The 19,408-nt window shown below is 44.4% G+C and overlaps 1 protein-coding gene across 1 annotated transcript in view; it reads right to left on the reverse strand.

Moving 5' to 3' along the window:
* Positions 1-1,264: 1,264 nt before the first annotated feature.
* Positions 1,265-19,408, reverse strand: part of Elovl6 (ELOVL fatty acid elongase 6) — a 106,839-nt gene continuing 88,695 nt past the window's right edge. The window contains exons 4-5 of the mRNA XM_021158134.3: positions 11,206-11,357; positions 1,265-6,608 (exon numbers count right to left, since the gene is read on the reverse strand). Coding sequence (XP_021013793.2) covers positions 6,178-6,608; positions 11,206-11,357 — 583 coding nt within the window. The 3' untranslated portion in view covers positions 1,265-6,177. The remainder of the gene's footprint in view (positions 6,609-11,205; positions 11,358-19,408) is intronic.

A 19,408-nucleotide genomic window follows, 5' to 3' on the forward strand; every position in this document is an offset into this window, starting at 1 on the left:
TTTTGGTTATTTTAACGGATCTGATCATTGATGCAGAATTATCCACTGTGACCACCGGCTTAAGATACCAAAGTAAAGTTCTGAAACAAAAACCCGAGCCCACTCTAGTGCCATACTACAGTAACACTGGTGTTGTTACTGTAGTAACACATTCTTTTCGTAGGAAGCCTGATATGAGATTTCTTAGTGTCAAAGTCACGGCACTATCTATAGCTAGGAAGCGGTAAAGGTAACCTTGTATACATTTTTTGCTTGGTACATTCACTTCTGAAACCTGTTTCTTCAGACACATCAGAACAGAAGCTATAAGAAGTTCGTATTTGGTTATCTTCTTACGCCCTCCTGTTTGATACTAATAAAACCCCTTTATGATATGCATTTATACCCCACCAACCCTGAATTAAGAAACTGCATTTTCTATCTTAATGACACATTCTGGGATAAGGTGAACGGCATCCTCTAGCGGAGGAAACCCCCCACAAACATCAGGTTCTTGGGTTTTAAAACATCAATGCTTCCCAGCAAGGTCCCCAAAACCACAGAGAATGAGATAAACCACTGACCAGCAAATACCTGCCCAACAGTGGGTTGTGCACCCAGACTTGGGAAGGTTAAGACTCTTCAGGGCAGAGGGTGTCTGGTGTGGACAGTTTAAATGTTTTCTCCAGTGTATCTTGCCCTGAAACACTTTGTCTTTCAACATGACTAAGTTCAGGGCTCAGTACTGGAATTTTCAATTTATATTCAACTTCTTCTTTTTAAAAAAGGTTTATTTATTTACTTTATGTATATGAGTATGCTGTAGCTGTCTTCAGACACACCAGAAGAGGGCATCCGATCCCATTACAGATGGTTGTGAGCCACCATGTCGTTGCTGGGAATTGAACTCAGGACCTCTGGAAGAGCAGTCAGTGCTCTTAACCGCTGAGCCATCTCTCTATTCCTGCCTCCACCACAGTGGTTTTAACTGGAGTCTATTTCATTTATCTCAGACTTCATGAAGAGCCAAAAGGCAATGTGAACACTGTCATCTGTAAGATGCTGTAACCATGGAAGAGCTAGGTACCTTGTGGAATTGACACCCACGTGTTCATAGTCCTTGTGTGTCGTTGGTGGGTCGCCAGAGAAAGCAAGAGCAATCTTAGCCACTCGTGTATCCTATCAGCACATGGATATAGGAATGACTTCCCAGAGAATTCTGGATGGCCTACAGTGTCCTCTTTGGACCGCTCCATACCAGAAAACAACAAAAAAGTAGAAACAGTTTTAAATCAAAAGTTATGATGACTTTATTTTAAATCTTAATACACCAAAAATATTTTTCAATGTTGTGAGATAAGCACTTGAAAATAAGAATTCCAACACTGCTGTGATTTCGCTGTGAGGCTTAATAGTGAATTTTCCCTCTGAATATGGGTTTAGAGCCTAGGAAGCAGAATGCCAGTCATTTTCTGAGTAGCAGTGAGCTAAGCCGAGCCCGGTCATGCTCAGACCCACACTTAACTGAAACATTCACACTAGGAGGCGGCACCACCAGGCAACACCTTGATCTGCGTCAACCAGGAGAACAAAAGTTTGAAGTGCCACCAAGCATTGGGGAAATAATATTGTTTAGATGCTAGTGAGTCAGGCTCTTTCAAGTGTGTCCTAAGTGGGCTGCAAACATGGTTGCATCCTTATCTGAGGACCAATCAGCTAGGACAACTTGACTTGTTTTGCGGGTGGGCATGGACAACTGGTGAGTGACACAGAAATATCTGGATTTGGCTTTGTTTGACCTGCAATAAAAGTACAGCTTCCAAGACTTCCCCCAACCAACCACCCAGAACACCCTAGGCTCTGCACCCACCAGAACTCTAGGAAATGTTTGTGGGAAGATAGCAGCGTGGGTATCCATGCTCTGAGAATCCTAGTTTTCAAAGTATCTGGGGATGGGGACAATACCAGATTATACAACAGGCTTTTGGGTTTTCTATGATACTTGGAGCAGGTGGACTTTAACTGGCCCTTTCACCTGTGGTTCCTGCTTTATGGCTCACGCATGTTTCTCCTAAGCACAGTCTGTCACAACAGGCACTGAGAATTCTTGTACAGGCACCGACATGTTTTGTGTCACTATCGGGTACAGAGGATGGCGGCCCAATGACCAACTAGGATGCAGAGCTTCATTCTGCGGGTTCAGACAAAATAGGGCGTCCTTGTTTTATTAGATGTCACTTCAATATGCAGAGGTGACATATATGTTGTGAATTCTCACCCAAATCACTTTCTGATGGCTGGGATCTCAGGCACCAGGAAATGGGAGCTGTATAATCCTAAACTGTAGATCACATGACCACAGACTCTACTCTTGTCCCAAACGGATAGCAAAATGGCTGTTATCAAAACAAAGACCGGAAAAGGATGCATTTGAAGGCTAGAAAGTTCTGGGCTGTCATCATGATCTCCTCACAACTGTCTCTAGCATTGACACTTCAACAAAGAACTCTGTCTAGACACCGATCCTGCCAATGCAACTCAAAGTGTGGTGGAGTCTGGGGATGGAGTGTACTCGGTGTCCCTTCTCCTAGGAACTCCCTTGACACTGAGGCAATCCAATAGTCAAAGACCCATTACCTACGCTTGGAGAAGGTTAGAGAGTGTGCCAGGGCTGACTTGGTGTCTATAACTGGCAGTTCCTGAGCAAAAGCTCCTCTCGTCAGAACAAGACAGTAACTAGACACTCCCAGGTAACTGAGCAGCCTGGGAAGGTAGCCAGACTTCTGGAACATTCTACCTTAGTGTCATGGTGCCTTGTAACTCTGTGACAGGCTTATCTTACCATGAAGATATAAAACGAACAAACAAAAACAACAATCTGTGGTTATCTTCTCTGGAAGTGTTTTCCTAGGCTCCTGTATATATCCCACCCACATGAAACTTCTGCCCGAGCTACATTGGTCAATCGGTCTCATCTTATAAATAAAGACAGCTGGAGGATTAATAAACCTGCTTTCCCCTGCAGCAATGAATATGGATTTTCCCTCCAGTCTCGACTTTCTATAGTGCAGAAGAATTAGAAAGATGGGGGGTGGGGGAGAGGGCACTGCTTGATCTAAATCCATACTTTGGCCTGGCATTGGATATAAATACAATAAATAATAATAGTTGTTTTCCTCACATTTGACACTAGAAGGTCCAGATAAAAATCTCCTACTGTGTGAATGGAGTGATTCTCACTAGAATTTCATTGCAAACTCAACACATTTGAGTTGATGCTCAGACCTAGTGACCGCAACTGCGTTTATATGAAACCTCGGATTTGTGTTCATTCAATCCAGGAATTAAGTTTCACCACACTGGGATTGGAATGCAGCGAGAAATCTTCAATAGAAAGATAATCTATTGCAGCATAGTGGGGCAGCTACAAAAACTTGCTTGCCCGGAATGTTCACTGACAGCAGTATTATCTATGTGGCAGTCAATTCTGGCAGGTTTTAGATGTGTCATAGGCCAGTGGTCCAGCCTCATATCTTGATATAATTAGAGCAGCTAAGCTGATATGTTAAAAACTGTGTGCTGAGCCTATATCATAATTCTGTGTTTTTAAAAAAACATGTGGCTTTTTCTTCCCATGGTGAACACTGGAATTGTCTGTAGCTACAGTTTAGCTGGTCTGGAAACTAATTATTATATACTCATCCTGCGAATGAAAAGTCTAAGTTATCTTACAGTGGAGAGAGCATGAAGCGAAGAACACTGAGACTAAAGTGCTTTGGAAGCGTAGCTTAGTCGTTTTAAAGTTTATGCTTATGAGATTTCCATATTGTACCTGTATTCTATGATAAATATCTGAATTAAACTGAACCGACCAGAGGAGCCTCAGGCTGGCCTTTTGACTAGACTCAATTCAACGGATAGGTGGCTTCTTGGTTTTCATTATCTTGCTCACTTTCTTCTATAAGGCAAGGGAAAGGCTTATTAATGTACACTATTGTGCATTTACAAAGCTCGAAGGAACAAGTACACCCTAAGACTCCACTGGACGGAGCGGCTTCTAGACTTTCATTTCCAGTTAACTTCTACCCCAAGTAAGAAAACACCCCTCCAACCATGTCCCGTTCATCAGCCACCACACAATGGTAACATGAATGCCACAGCTGACTCCGGCCCCCGCCTGGCTCCCTTCCCTGGTCGTTCAGTTGACTTGATCTACATGGGTCTTTTGTCTACCCTTGATCCCATTCCCACAGAAGGGAATCAGATTTTATTCTTTTCCAATTCCACACATAAACAAGCCACACGAAAACACCCATGTCATCTCTCACAGGAAGGCTGAGCAGCTGTTTCATGAATGACAGCACAATTAAAGCTAAAATAATATAAAAATAATTTGAAAAAAAAATCCCTTTTACTGTACACTCTCAAGTAAAGGAAGATAGGTGATAGTTTCTGCTAGCCAAAAATTGTGTTACTATTGGTTTGAGCTTTACAGCTCCGTGTACCTCACGCTTCTGTGCGTACGTGGCTATGTGTGTATAATCTACGCGGTGTAGCAGCCTCTAATTGTTTCTGCTAGTTTGCCTAATCATTAAACTACTTAACCAATTAGAATACTATTATATCACATTGAACAACTTTACGTAATTGCGTCTTTGAAATATTAGGAACATCGACACATTTATTTGGCTTGTAGAGGACTGAAATATTACAGATAACATTGTCTAGCTTGCTTCTTTCTTTCTTTCTTCCTTTCTTTCTTTCATTCAGAATATGGCTCTTAATACATTGACTTTCTGAGTTCTCAAGTGAAAGTCACTTTAAAAATTTATGACGCTTACTTGAAGCATAGAGGTTCTCTCTCTCTTCTGATTTGGTCAAATATATGTCAGGTGTTTGACAGCACTTAGAACTTAGGGTTTAATCTACGCAGGCCCTTTGTGGTCAGCTATTTCAACCTACTGTGAAGTGTTTGTTGAAGCTTCTCACTAAGCCAGCAGAGGGCACTTCTCACGCCTCTGCACTGCTTACGGGAGCAAATGCAGAGACTGCAGAAACACAGTGTTTACCCCAAATCAGGCAGAGCCCTGCAGATCTGTTTTTGAAAGTCACAAAAATATAGAAAGCACAGAGTGTATCACAGGGCCTCATTTAGAAAGCCAGGATTATGTGTGAGGTCGAACAGGGAGGGAGGTGAACACGCTGTCTGCATTGAATGAATCTTCGGCTCTAGTCTCTTCCCATAGCCCTTCCTCAGGGACGATGGGCTGGCATTTGTTACACATGGTACAAGATTCCATTTTCAAGCCAACCAGTTGAGCTTCTTCCTTTTCAATTCGGCATTTACTCCTCCGTCCTAAAGTTTGGGGGCAACTGAACAACGGATGCTTGAATTCTCATCGGAGAGCAGAAATAACAGTTGTCAGTGTGGTGCTTCAACTACAGGGGTAGCTTTCTCCCAGTAATAAAGTATCATGGGGGAAGTATTGTCCTCTGTTTGGTTGTAGCAAACATACAAGCCCTGAGGCTGTCTGTGCAGAAGGGGAAAGACTCTACCTTTTTACTTTCAGTTGCAGTAAAAATAATTAAGACATCTTTTATCAAGGAGTTACAAGCTAACCTGTCTTTAAAAGGCCTCGCCTTTTGCAAAAGCATTGCTGTCCCAGATATAAACCCTGTCTCTCCCATGTTTATCTTTTCTTTCAGCTCTGGTTTCGTGTTGAAAAGATTGTGTGTGTGTGTGTGTGTGTGTGTGTGTGTGCTCACATGGTTTGAAAAGGGGAAACTCCTTTATCCTTAGAGAAAAACAAAACAAAACAAAACAAAACAAAACAAAAAGACTGAGTAGATTCCTCCCCCACCTGCTTCCTGCAGTGTTTTGCTGGCCTTCCACTAATCTCTTTGCCCGTGGCTGCCTTTGCATCTAGTGTGTTCTAGAGTTGACAGGCCAGAGGGAAGGGGTCCCTTCAGCAGCCGTGCTTTGAGATAACAGTTGCACTCAGCGAGTCCTCACCCAGAAAAGGATCATAAACTTACAACCTAATCTTCACTCCCAAGCTGCCTTGGGCTTCGTGTCTGCTCCTACGTATGTTTTGTTTTTGTTTTAGCTGCACCATATGTGATTCCTTGTGCCATTTTTCTTTTGTCGATGATTTTTCGTGATGACCCTGAGCTATGTCTTCCTCCTCAGTTCTGACACTACTCAGCCTTCGTGGCTTTCTTCACTTTGCCGATGTAGGCCTCAAAGAAGAAATGGCAGAAGAGCACAAGGTAGCTGAGGTACATGAGCGAGGACCAGAAGATGTTCTGAAAGTGGGAGTAGCACTGGTCGTTGTCATGCTGCATCCAGTTGAAGACCAGGTAGTTAATGACACAGCCCATCAGCATCTGAGTGATCTGGGACAAGGTGATGAACATGGCAAACTTCCGGGAGACTCGGAAACCCGCAGCCCGCAAGGCATAGTAAGAGTACATGACGGCATGCACGCCATAGTTCATAGTCATGAACCAACCACCCCCAGCGACCATGTCTTTGTAGGAGTACCAGGAGTACAGAAGCACAGTGATGTGGTGGTACCAGTGCAGGAAGATCAGTTTCTGTTTCCTCAGAATGATGAATATCGTGTCACCTGGAAGACAAAGAGCGGAACAAAGCCAAGTGAGTGAAGAAGACCAAAGCCAAGTGAGTGAAGAAGACCAAGGCCGGCTCTAAGGAGCAGACATCTTGAACAAGCAAGACAAGGCTACTCTTCGAGATCGTCCACAGAACATCGTAACGGCTTCTGATCTGAAACAGACAGCACCAAGTAGATTCAGCCATACATAACAGGAAAGATGACCAGAAGGGGGACAGGTGACTTCTCTCAGAGCAAGTACGACCAGGTAGCAGACCGAAGTGCAAACTCAAGCGCCCAACCAAATACTCCAAGATTTCATGACAGAAAAACGGAACCAGGACAACCCAAGGCTTACCCCTCACATACTTGGTGGATGGCCTAGAGTTCTTGATGCAGTCAAGGCCAAGTAATGCTGGACCTTGGGAAGCCTCAAGGTTCTGAGGGCTCTGGTGGCATCAGTACAGGTAGTCCCTGTTGCATTTACCAGAGCTATTATTTATTTCTCTACTGAATTATTAAACCTAATAACTTTATATTTGTTTAAAACAGAGAGCCAAGTTGCCAGTGGTAACATTTCTAAGCCTAGTACAAAATTTCTATTTAAATCCTCTGCTCTCTTGTGGGATGCTGATTTTACTGATGACTATAAGGACAGAAATGACAGAAGGCCATGGCCACTCTCATGTGTATACTTAAGGGTCAAACTCTCCTTGCTACTACTATACCGCTCTGTGCCTTCCTTTCCTCTCTAGACTATAATGTAGACACACCACTTCTGGCCGACCTTTGTTAGTAGTGGAAAGGTAGAAGTCTAAGGAATTTCATCTTCAAAACTAATTTAGTCAGTTCTAATCAAGATGGTTTTTAATGAGTCTCTTAACATTCATTAAAAATATCAATTTGATACAATACTCAATTGTAGTAAAAGCAATTTGCCCTAAAACAATAAGCACCTCACCCTACCTTACTCTTTAAATACCATCCTATCATATCACTCTTGCGTGACGAACTTCTTACCTAACAAGACAGACAGCGAAATGCAAGCAGGACCTGCATTCCTGTGCTTTCTCTGCTCTCTCCTGTCTGTATGCTGGAGTGTCTCAGTAGGGTTGATTACTTTGGGAGGAGTGTAAGAAAGGGAGAGCGATCTGTCATGAAGTCTTGAAAACAATATCCACTTAAACTTACACCGAGTCTTTTCCAGAACTCATGTTCAGGATGGTAGAAGCGGAGGGTACCTAGCTCCCTTCAATGGTTCTGAGCAGTGCTACTCAGAGCCATATCAAAGTTACTGCCCTTAGTACACACACTGAGTATGCTGGTTTCCCATAATATACCCTGAGGTTCCGGAAGGTCCAACCATGACTCCATGGACTTTGTTATTACTATTTAGTCACAGAGCCTTGCCTTCTGATGCAAAAGCCCAGAATGGGTTTCCATTTTCCTGAGTCATACCAAATCATGGAGTTTGCAGGAATGGCAGAAACTGTAGAGGAACTAAGAAATGCATGATACCCCCAAAGACTGTGATGGGTTTGATGTTGGCCAGCCAATCTTTTTTGAGCAAATATGCCTTGGTATGGAATTGGGGCTGGCCAAGTATAAACAAAGGGTGTTGATTTCTTGAAGGTGTCTGCTTTGTCAATTTTCTTTGTTACCTCTGACTCATGATCCTGCTTATGGCGAGCCCTACAACCGTTGGCCCAGTTATTTTTAGCCAAGAGACAGCTAGAAGGGCCTGGACTCAGAGCAGATGTTTCCAAGTTGTAACAGAAGCAAATCTCAGCAGGTTTTAATAGAATCCAAACATTGGCAGCTTGGTATCAAGAATAGAGGGCCAGCTCTTTTGCTCTCACTGGTAGAGCGAAGTCCTTTAAACCCATGGAAACAAGTTCACTGTTTTCACTGGAACGGAGAGCCCTTATTCCCATCATTAAGAGTTTAGTGATGCAGAGTCAGTGGGGAGCGAGTTCAGTTTCAGCTGGGGGAAGATACAAAAAGTCCAGAAAGGGATGGTGCTATGGTTACAGCACAATGTGAATATTATGCTTGCTTAACCTCCATGGGAAAAGAAGAGACTTGTGAAAAGTATATGTGTGTGCTTTGGGGGGATAGAGATAGTTTCACAGTTGTACTATATGGGGTGTGTGTGTGTGTTTGTGTGTGTGTGTGAGTGAACCTTTCTCTGTGGTATTCATAAAGGACTCCATAATTCTTAGAACATACAAAGGCAAAGAAGGTAGGATTTATGGATAAGAAAACTTAATTAAAAGTAGTTCTAATGAATAAACCTTTCTTAGCAAATGATAGGACTTACTAATTGCACAAGACTAGGAGTTAACTTAACCTTCAAAGCACACAGGCAAACCCTCTGTAAGTGCCAACTGTTTGGAGTTTTTGACCTGTGACACTCAGCAGCTGATCCCAGAGACAAGGCCAGTGTGACACAAGTTGTACAGTATTTGGAGACCATTGTTCCATATTGTTAAATTAAGAAAGTGTAGTAAGATATTAAAATACTTCCATGAAGGATTTTAACTTCCATGCCGTTACATGAAGGATCTGGAACTGTATGACAGATGTCACCACACTAGCCTCAGCGGAGAACTGTTAGTATGGTATCTATACGTAGTTAGAGTTTCTATGTGTTAGTCAAGGTGAACCTCAACAAGAAACATGAGGACCTAAGCTGGAATTCTCAGAACTCATAAAAAAAGCTGGATATGTAGAGCAAGTGTCTAAGGGAAGAGGTAGAGACAGGGCTGGGGTCAACTAGCATGGTGTGCACTCTCGAAAAACACTGTAACCCGGGCTGTCCTACAACTTCCTCTCTGGATCAGGCTGGTCTTGAACTCAGATCCGCCCGCCCCTGCGTCAAATGCTGGGATTTAAAGGCTTGTGCCACCCCTCCCCCAGACCTTAATTCAAATGGTGAAAGCTAAGGACTCAGCCTACAAGGCCGTCTGCCCTCCATCCTCCAAATGGACATTATGGCATGTATATACCTGCATCCTACACACCAATGTGTACAAACACACACCCACAGTCACACAAAATTTCCTGGGGCTTGATCTGTAGTTACCATATTATAAAATTCTGGGTAAAGTAGATTTATATCTGAATGGTAGGTGCTTATATAAATTCACTGACTGAGAGAATCTCTATCAATGCATTTTATTTTCAATTTGTGTTCATGGTGCTACCTGTGTGTATGCCTACCATGTGCGCACACACACATACACATCATTGTTAATGTATTCAGTCTAGGTCATGCAAGACCTGTGTTCATATTCTGATCCTCATAGGAAAGGGTTTAAGTAGAGCTTTTGGCTACTCTTCCTTAGTCTTTGATCTAGGAAGACAGCCAACTGTCAGCTACTCAAAGGTAGTAGATTTACACCACGTTGTGACATGTGGCTCAGCTGCTTCCCAACACGCTCGAGAAAACTGTATCTACACGGATGTGTGACCACGAACTCTGAGGAGCTTACAAAACAGATGGGAGAAGTCCCCCAATAAATCTACACTCTCTCGCCTCTGTTTAAAGAAGACAAAAAAAACAACAACAACAAAAAAACAATGAACATTTGTACTGTCTGATTCCACAATTCAATTCAGTTCCACTAAAGCCACATAATTATTGATCTTGGATTAAAAATATTAGGAATCCCAGATAGAAGGGTGACTTGTCTTTCTCAAGAAGAATATACACCAGTTTGTGAGCTGGTGGCCGCTAGTCACGGATTCACTCAGAGATCACCCTCACCAGTGGGTTCCTTACTCTAGCAATAAGGACACATTTCCAGAAAACCGTGCTTATAACAGGTCCATGACATAACTTATCAGTGCTTCGGCAAGCCTACGCCACCCTTACTTTCAAGACCACCAAAGGGCGAAGAGAATCTATAAACAGAGGGAGAATTTCCACCCATGTCTAGCAGGTGCCCTACATTCCCTTTCCCCAGGGCCAGACTCAGGGGTGAATAAAACGAAGCAGCAGAAGCCAATAGTTAGCTCAGTTAATGAGAACAGGAGCCCCAAAAGCAAAGCTTGATCTCCCAGTCTGAATCTTGACCGCAGAGAGACGTTTGCTTATCTCTGTGACTTGGGAACTGTGGCGCTGTTCTTCTTTTTCTCCCATTTTAATATTAGCTCAGCTGTTAATGGGCCTTAGAGAAGGGACCGTGTGTTATTTTATAAATCCCTGAGAGTGGCCTATTTTTAGCATTGTTAGGAAGTTGGCATTCAAAAACTCTTGGATTGATGGCTGTCTTCCTAAGACAAAGACTAAGGAAGAGTAGCCCAAAGCTCTACCTAAAACCCTTTCCTATGAGGATCAGAATATGAACACAGGTCTTGCGTGACCTAGCCTGAATTGATGGAGACATCAATATACATAATGGACAGCGACATCAAAAAGCAAGGAGCAAAGGGGTGGGAGAGAGTCAGTCAAATGTTTAGAGTTTAGGCATTCTAGCTTCTCAGCAGCCAGCAGAGACAGAGCTCCACATTGTGTTTCTTGGTTCATGCTTAGTAAGTCCTGGGTATGTGAAGCTGCAATGGGGGTGGGGTGGGATGGGATAGGGTGGGAGGGGAAACAGACACTCACCTAGTTCGGGTGCTTTGCTGAGCACAAATGCATAAGCCCAGAATTTGCTGACAGGTCCATTGTAAAAACTCTGGTCACAAACTGACTGCTTCAGGCCTTTGGTCATCAGAATGTACAGCATGTAAGCACCAGTTCGAAGAGCACCGAATATACTTCCGAAAGGAAGAGAGAAAAGAGACAACAGTCAGGAGACCAAGTTCAAGTTCACCTTCGCCATTAACCGCTGTTAGGGTCTGAGTATGTCTAGGAATGCTCTCTATCTGCATGTATAACTACACACCAGAAGAGGGCATCAGGCCCCACTATAGATGGTTTTGAGCCACCATGTGGTTGCTGGGAATTGAACTCAGGACCTCTGGAAGAGCAGACAGTGCTCTTACCCACTGAGCCATCTCTCCAGCCCAAGTTCTGAGTATAAATTAACCCCCATAAGCTCATTCATTTCAACACCCGGTCCCCAGCTGGTGGTCTGTTCTGGAAGGGTATGGAACCTTTAAGAGGTAAAGCCTTTGAAGAGACAAAGCACGCCACTGGAGGTGGCCCTGAAGCTGCATAGCCTGGCCACAGTTCCTGTCTTCTCTCTGCCACCCAACAGTGATGGAACATTGCCAGCTACCTAAGGTCCTTCTGCCATACTTCCCTCCCCCAGTGTTGGGCTGTATAACTAATACATATCCTTAGAAGGCAGGTCTGCCACTGGTCATGACAGGCAGAAGAGTCCTAGTACCCAGTTATCTGGGCACATCTTCAAATGCCCTGTAAAGGAGCCAACACTACTCTTGGTACTCGGTTTTGATGACTGTTTGCTCTTTCTCTGTGTTCCACGATGAGGTCATGGAAAGAAGACTCAGTCCTCACCGGGCTCTCAGATGCAACTGTTTCCTCTTGGGACCTATTTCACTGACAGGAGACAGAATAGCTCTATGTCCTTGGCATTACCTCTGCTCTGTCTGCATCCAGTCCCTTTCCAAGTCCCGTTGGCTCTCATCCCTGAAAGTCTGTTAGTGTCTTTAAGCGAACTCTCCCTCCACATCTGGAGCAGATGCCTTGGCTCCTGCAGCAGGATCCAAGCTGCTGGTCCTGGCCATGTCCTGTTGCTCATCTGTGTTTGCATCAAAAGTACCTTCTAGACTTCTCTCTACTACCAGCCCTATGAAGAGTTCCATTCACCCTAGAAGAGCTAAGTACCCACCCAACTGAGTATACAAACTGCCAACACTGTTCTTGGTTTGATAGGTTTGCCTCCACTTAGTCACAGATGTTCCATAAAAATGTCAAAGAGGGGAAAGCTTATTGACACTATAAACACAAAACAACTCCCTTTTAGCCAGGACCTGATAAGGAAACAGGAGCATTCTGGAACACATTGATGTAATAACGTGAAGCATGAAAGCACTTGGCATTTGGAGCAAGGGGATGTCACTGTGAACAAAACTTTAATGTGTGTGACCCAGGATGGCATCTACAGTCTCTATGCAGAGAGAGATGGCTGGCTCCACGGAGAGATGTCCTGGCCTTCCCTTCTCTTCTCCATAAGATACCACAGCCTTCCTACAGTCAGTGGGAGCTACGTAAACGACCCACTGTGGGATGAAGTGGCATCCTCACCAGGTTGGGTAATGGAATTTTCCAAGAGGAGATAGAAAAAACACTTTTCCTGCATAAGAGTTACAAGTCACTTGGCTAATCCTACCAGGAACTTTGTCCACTACATACAGAGAACTTAAAAGTTGACTTTGCTGAGACTTAAGGAATTAAAAATGACTTCCTGATTAATGTCTAAATCGGGACTGGAAGCAGCGTCTCTAAGGATAGTGTCCCGAATTTCAATAGGCACAGTCACTTTTTGGTTATTGATGAAATTTATCCTTCAGTGGCTCTCTGCATCTAGACAACGCCTCCCACCTCCCCCATTCCTGACCAGGGATCACATGACTCTGAGTGGCTTCTTTACTGCTCGCTCACCTTCACCTCCTGATGTTCTGCTCAGTGTGCCAGCACTGCTGGGCACATCACGTTCTCTGCCTCAGGGCTTTTGAGTACTCTTCCCTCTGGAAGCTTATTTATTCACCCCAAGGCTGGCTCTTTGTCCCTTTCAAATCTCGAACAGGTTTAACTCCTGGTGAGGATGCCTCTATAGCCCGAAAGTCAAGGCAGTGGTCTCGATTTCATTGGACAAGTTGGATAATGGAAACTTTCACTCTTAACTTGACTCCCTCTCCCCTTGCTTCCTGGGATGATGGTCCACCAACTTTAACATGAAAGTTTCCAATGTTTCCAAATTAAGGTTTTAGATCTTAGACAGTCTGCTGCTTTGGAAAAAAACACAGATGTGTCATCCAGTGGCTGACAATGGCCTGACAATGTTGTCATCTAATGGCTGAGGAAGAATCAAGAACTCCCCTCCTCCGCCCCTCGTCCTTTGTTCAGGGTGACCCAGGGTCTTACTCAAAATCAAACCCCTTCGGTATAGTATAGGAGCAATCGAGCGTATAAACTAGTTCTAGGACCCCGACTCAGGAGAGACTTCTCTTAGGAGAGTCCATGTGGCCCGTTCTAGCCAATGTGATGGGTTGGGAAAAGTTTCTCTGCTCTCTAATACACACTGTCCGACAATTCAGCAGGCCTTTGGCAGCTCTGAGGACCAAGTCAAGCCAGGAGAGCAAAACAGTTGGTCTGGATGTGGCCGAGGTGGTGAGTGAGAGTACGTTCCAGTTACCCTTGGCTCAAGACCTCTTGTATTGCAGAAATCAATTTGGAAACCTTCTTTCCATTACTTGCAGCCCAAAGCCCTAGGTAAACCCGGCACATGGATGTGACTTTCAATTGACTTGTTTCTTTACCACTCAGTGAGGAAATGATCTTTGTGGTTCAAAAGTGCAGCCAGTCACTGGTACTGCTGGGACAGCACATACTAGACACCTGAGGCTTGTCTTGCACCATACACCAGTACAGGAGCTACAATGACTTCTGCTAAGTCTGAAGCAAGGAATCCTGTGTAGTACTCTTCAAGACACATTGGCTACACCTGGAACTTTTCTGAATAAGTCTGTTTTGTAACTCATAACCTTCTCCATCATACCCAGCCCATCAGACATACCCAGCCCATCAGACATACCCAAAACCCATGTGGCCCAGAGATGTCTATTCTATCGCTACCAGATTGACTGCAAGTAGGCAGAGCGGTCCAAGACAATCTTCCAAACTTTGGACGTCACTGTAACCTATTACTAATTTTTAATTGTTTTTGTTTGTTTGTTTTTCGAGACAGGGTTTCTCTGTGTAGCCCTGGCTGTCCTGGAACTCACACTGTAGACCAGGCTGGCCTCGAACTCAGAAATCCGCCTGCCTCTGTCTCCCAAGTGCTGGGATTAAAGGCATGCGCCACCACTGCCTGGCTAATTTTTAATTGTTAGTAATTAAACGTACCCCCTCAGTCGTTAACTGTTTAGCACAATGGATTTAATGGCTCTGGGAGACTTCCTGTGTAGGGAAGCCAATGGAGTGGGAGAGCTGCTTTGGATTGGAAATGGTTTCTCTGTTCTTAGGGCGTATTGTCTGGAAATGCAGCAGACATTTTGCTGGCATTTCAGCTGGGGGGGGGGTAAGTAGTTATTCACAGGGTTGAAGGTTGGAACTGGGGAGGGGTGGAGTACTTTAGACAATCTTTTACATCACGGTGACCCACAATACTGCTATCAAGTATACAGCACAAATTATTGTCTCATATTTGGACAGAAGCCCCATTCCCTGAGCTCTAAACAATAAAGCTGCCTGAGAACTGAGGACAGTGGCACTTTTGAGGGACTATGTCAGTGCCAGCCATTGGGCCCCTGTGTTCATGGGCAAAGGCGTATTGTTGAGCTGTGACAATGCCGCTGTTGGGGAGCCGCTAGCTCTGCCTCTGCCACATCTCAGCCATGTGTACGTCAGATCAGGTGGCTTTTCCTTCTAACAGCACCATGCCATGACGCAGTACTAAACTAGACTTGAAGGCGAGCCCTTTCCTCTGTCAGTTGCTTTCCTTCCAGAGGCTGTGTGATAGACACAGCTGCAAAAAAAAAAAAAAAAAAAAAAAAAAAAGGTGGGGTTTTGGTTCTGTGACCACACTTGTAGGCTCGGCAGGCCTGTCCCTCCCTGGGCACATCACTGGTCCTTTTTGTAAGGAAACACTCTAGTCATGCCCACAACTGAAGTTCAGGTCATTCTCTTTGCCCTTTTCCTAGAGAGGTTCTGGTGGCCTGAAGGCTTTGCTGTTGAGAGCGTGTTGCTGAGCAGCCTCTGACCCAGGGGATAAGCAGGGATGGAGATGGGGGCAGAGGACAGGGGTGGTGAGTGGGGTGACTGGGAGGGGGGACAACCGGGAAGGGGATACTCTCTACCTGATTGGCCCAGACTCCCTGCTTTCTCAGTCAGATTGCAAACCCCACAATCTATGTCAGCTAGCACGTTCATAATTGGACAGACATGAGCATTCTTTCTTTCTTTTGCTTTTTTTAATTTACTATATGTCAGTACACTGTAGCTGTCTTCAGACACCCCAGAAGAGGGCATCTGATCTTATTACAGATGGCTGTGAGACACCATGTGGTTGCTGGGATTTGAACTCAGGACCCCTGGAAGAGCAATCAGTGCTCTTAACTGCTGAGCCATCTCTGCAGCCCAGATATGAGCGTTTCCCAGAGAACATCTTGGAAGAGGGGTTGCTGGCAGGGACAAGCAGCTCATTCTTGAGCACGGTTGCTTTAGTCAGCTGACAAAGGTCGTCCTGAGGGGCAGGTGAGCTGAGAGCCTGGGCGGCAGTGGTCCATGTGGCTGGATAACCACCACAGTAAAGTCTTTTCTGCTGTAAAATCGCACTCATGCTGTACTTGGCTATCTACTGGTTCTGAAGGCATATGCTTTTTCTTGCAGAGTTTAGTTTTGCTTTTCAGTGACAGAGGAGAGAGAGAGAGAGAGAGAGAGAGAGAGACCTGAGGCATAACTGCAGCGAGGAGGCTGGCTGGCTGACTGCCCTGCTTAGATAAGGTGCTACTGCTGGCCTCCTGATTCAGGGTAAGGAAGTGTGTTTTGAATTTCCACAGGAGATACCGGGAATAGCTAGTAGACACTAAATTGGGAAGGCTGTCAAAAGAACCATGTTCTTTGTACTCCAGGCCTATACAGTCAATATTGCTTTTTTTAAAATAAATGTGCATAAGACTGACATTCTCAATAACGCCTGAAGTGGGTAACTGCTCATCACTGATAAACATAAACAACAACAGAGGTGCTCGTGACGAAGCTTGTGTGCCTGCTCGGTGAGAAGAAATATTACTCACAAACCAGCCCTGGGATTGTCGGAGAAAATCCTGATTCATTTACTGAACCACCAAATATTTAACAGCAAGGGTCAGATACTGAAGAACTCCCCCTTAACATCCTATAGATGGTACAGACATGTGAAACACACACATACACACACACACACACACACACACACACACACACACACGAGCACACGAACTCGTGCACGCACATGTGTGTGCGCGCCCTAAGACAATTTCCTTATCTAATCCTGGAAGTAATTGTATTTTTGGTGCAGACCTTGGGAGATGTGTGTGTGTATATTCAAAAGTAATTGCATCAAAAAGAAATTGTGCAATCTATCTCCATCCAAAAGTAATTGCAACAAAGTTACAATTTCTTTCATAATAAGTGTATGACATTTTGTCAGTTGTTAAAACTTGGCAACGGCTGACCCAGCAGTAGCCCCTCTTTATGAACACAGGAGGGGCCACTGATATTTCTGATAACATAATCTGAGCTGACATTGTTCTTAGACTCAGACAATATCCATAGCAGGACAAACACCCAACGATCCCAGAACAGGATAAAACAAAAAAACCCAACAACCGCCACCCAGCAACTGCTGTCATGCATATTGACCCGAGGAGAGGATTCAGACTGCAGACGGATGGAATCAGGTCACCTCCACGCCCCTGTCATCTCTACCAGAGACACATAGCTCAAAGGCCGAGCCCTTCCACTCCAGAAGACTTTGTTCTCGGTAGAGAATGTCAAACTTTAGGCGACGATTGTCTATTTAAATTTTTATCTTACTAGTTCGTGTGTATGGATGCTTAGCTTGATGTATGTTTGTGAACCACTGGCCTGCAGTGCTCTTGGAGGCCAGAAGAGGGCGTTGGATTCCTCTGGAACTGAAGTCCTGGTGGTGCCCACCTTTAATCCCAGCACTTGGGAGGGAGAGGCAGGCGAATTTCTGAGTTCAAGGCCAGCCTGGTCTACAAAGTGAGTTCCAGGATAGCCAAGGATACACAGAGAAACCCTGTCTCAACACCCCTCTCTGCCAAGACTGGAAATTTAATCTGGGTCCTCAGGGAAAAGACAGACAGTGCTCTTAACCACTGAGCCATCTCTCAGCCTTTTGATTCATTTATTTCTCCTTGGAATATTAAACCAGATACTTCAATTAGAAACTTGGAAAATCTCCCAAATACGGTGGCTCAAAAGGCCCATTAAACTGTACATGAGATGAATCATAACTGACATGGCCCATATAATCAGAACTCAGAGTTCAACAAGACCCTTTCCCCCGCCCCCGGAAGGAATTGGAAAATTAATTTTAAACTCTCATTGCTTTCTTTCATCTTTTTAGACCAGTTTTATCTTTCAGCAACATAAAAGGTGAGAGATTTCTCTGTAGGATGAAACTCTGATTTCTAATTTTTATAATGTTTGCTTCGTATTTAGTCCTTGGGATTTGTCTTTAGTTCACAATTGCGAGAAAAAAAAGATTCCTTTGGAGTTCTAATGTCACACAAACGTTACTTCCTTTTTGAAGAACAACAGTCTCGCAACAGGACGGGAATGAGTAAGTGGAATTGAAGACAGGTGATGGGAAAAGTGTGGGGTGGAAAAGGTGAGCCCAGTTCACGAGGAGGAGGAAACCACTTCCGGTTCACTTTCATTTGTAGTGACACCTAAAAGTGACTGATAAGTTAGCACATACCCACTTAAAGCACTTCTAAGCTAATCAAATGCTACACGCTGCCATATGGATTCCATTGGTCCTGAAGGCTTCTTGCAGAACACAGTTGGTGGGAAAAGACTCAGAGTACATAGAAGCTTTGTAAATAGCTCCTAATGTGTCCCAGAAACATGTACCATGGTGGGTGTGCCTTGTACAGCTGCTGTCTCCATTCGCCACTCCCTTGATAAGCCAGAGAACTGCTTTAGACAGTTGTTCTGACTATGTTTGATAGGATGGGCTGGCTTTGGTTCAACTTCTGATAGGTCAGTTTAATTCCCTTGACTGGTAAATACAAGCAGCTTTTTTTTCCCCCCAAATAAAAGAGAAAGACAAGGGTCTGAGTGTTGTTTAAATACTATAACTCCTTGTCTCCCGGTGACCTGACATGTTAAATATAGCTGAGCAGGTCCTTATATCTGGAGTGTACAACGTGGAAATGACCCACTTGTTTCAAGAACCTGGCAAAATACTAACACTCTGGGGCCAACTTTGAATGACTAACTTGATAAAAAACCAGCTTTGCAGAGTGCAGAGTCAGGAGGCAAGGAGAAAGTAAGGTAATTCTGAGGACAACGGGTACCATTCTGGCTGCCCATCAGCAGCTGCCACAGGCATAGATGTACGGCTATAGGATCTGAGACCTCAGTTTAGGATTTTCTGTTTTCAAATGCACCAGGATCTTACATTACTGAAACTATTATCACATTTCCCTACGAGTCACATGGATGTCTGTCTGTATAGTACGACTGGTGGCTTCAGTTCCTTCAGGACCAATAGGGAAAGTGCCAAACTCACGGGAGTTTAAGTCCTAGCCGTGTCAGCCTCAGTTGTGGTTGGCTCAAACTTGACTCTGTAGACATCTCAGGATGTGAGAGCCACGAGATGGTGCAAGACCCTAGCTCCAAGAGACATTATCATGTCTAACTTACAGGCAAAGACATAGACAGTGAGGGGCTTGTGAGCTAGCCCCAGGACCCCTAGTTCCTATGCAGCATACACTTCAATCTACAGCTCACAGCTCAGAGCTGCTTCTGAAAACTCACCAGACTGTCACGTAGGGGAGTGGCTCTCAGTCTGTCTGATGATAAAATCTCCTGCAAACCCTAAAACATGATGTCAGTGCCTGGAACAAAGCCCACACCAAGAAGTTTAGCCCTTAATCTTGGGAGC

This window comes from Mus caroli, unplaced genomic scaffold, assembly GCF_978045245.1.
Source record: "Mus caroli unplaced genomic scaffold, Mus_caroli_1 scaffold_3, whole genome shotgun sequence".
NCBI lineage: Eukaryota > Metazoa > Chordata > Mammalia > Rodentia > Muridae > Mus > Mus caroli.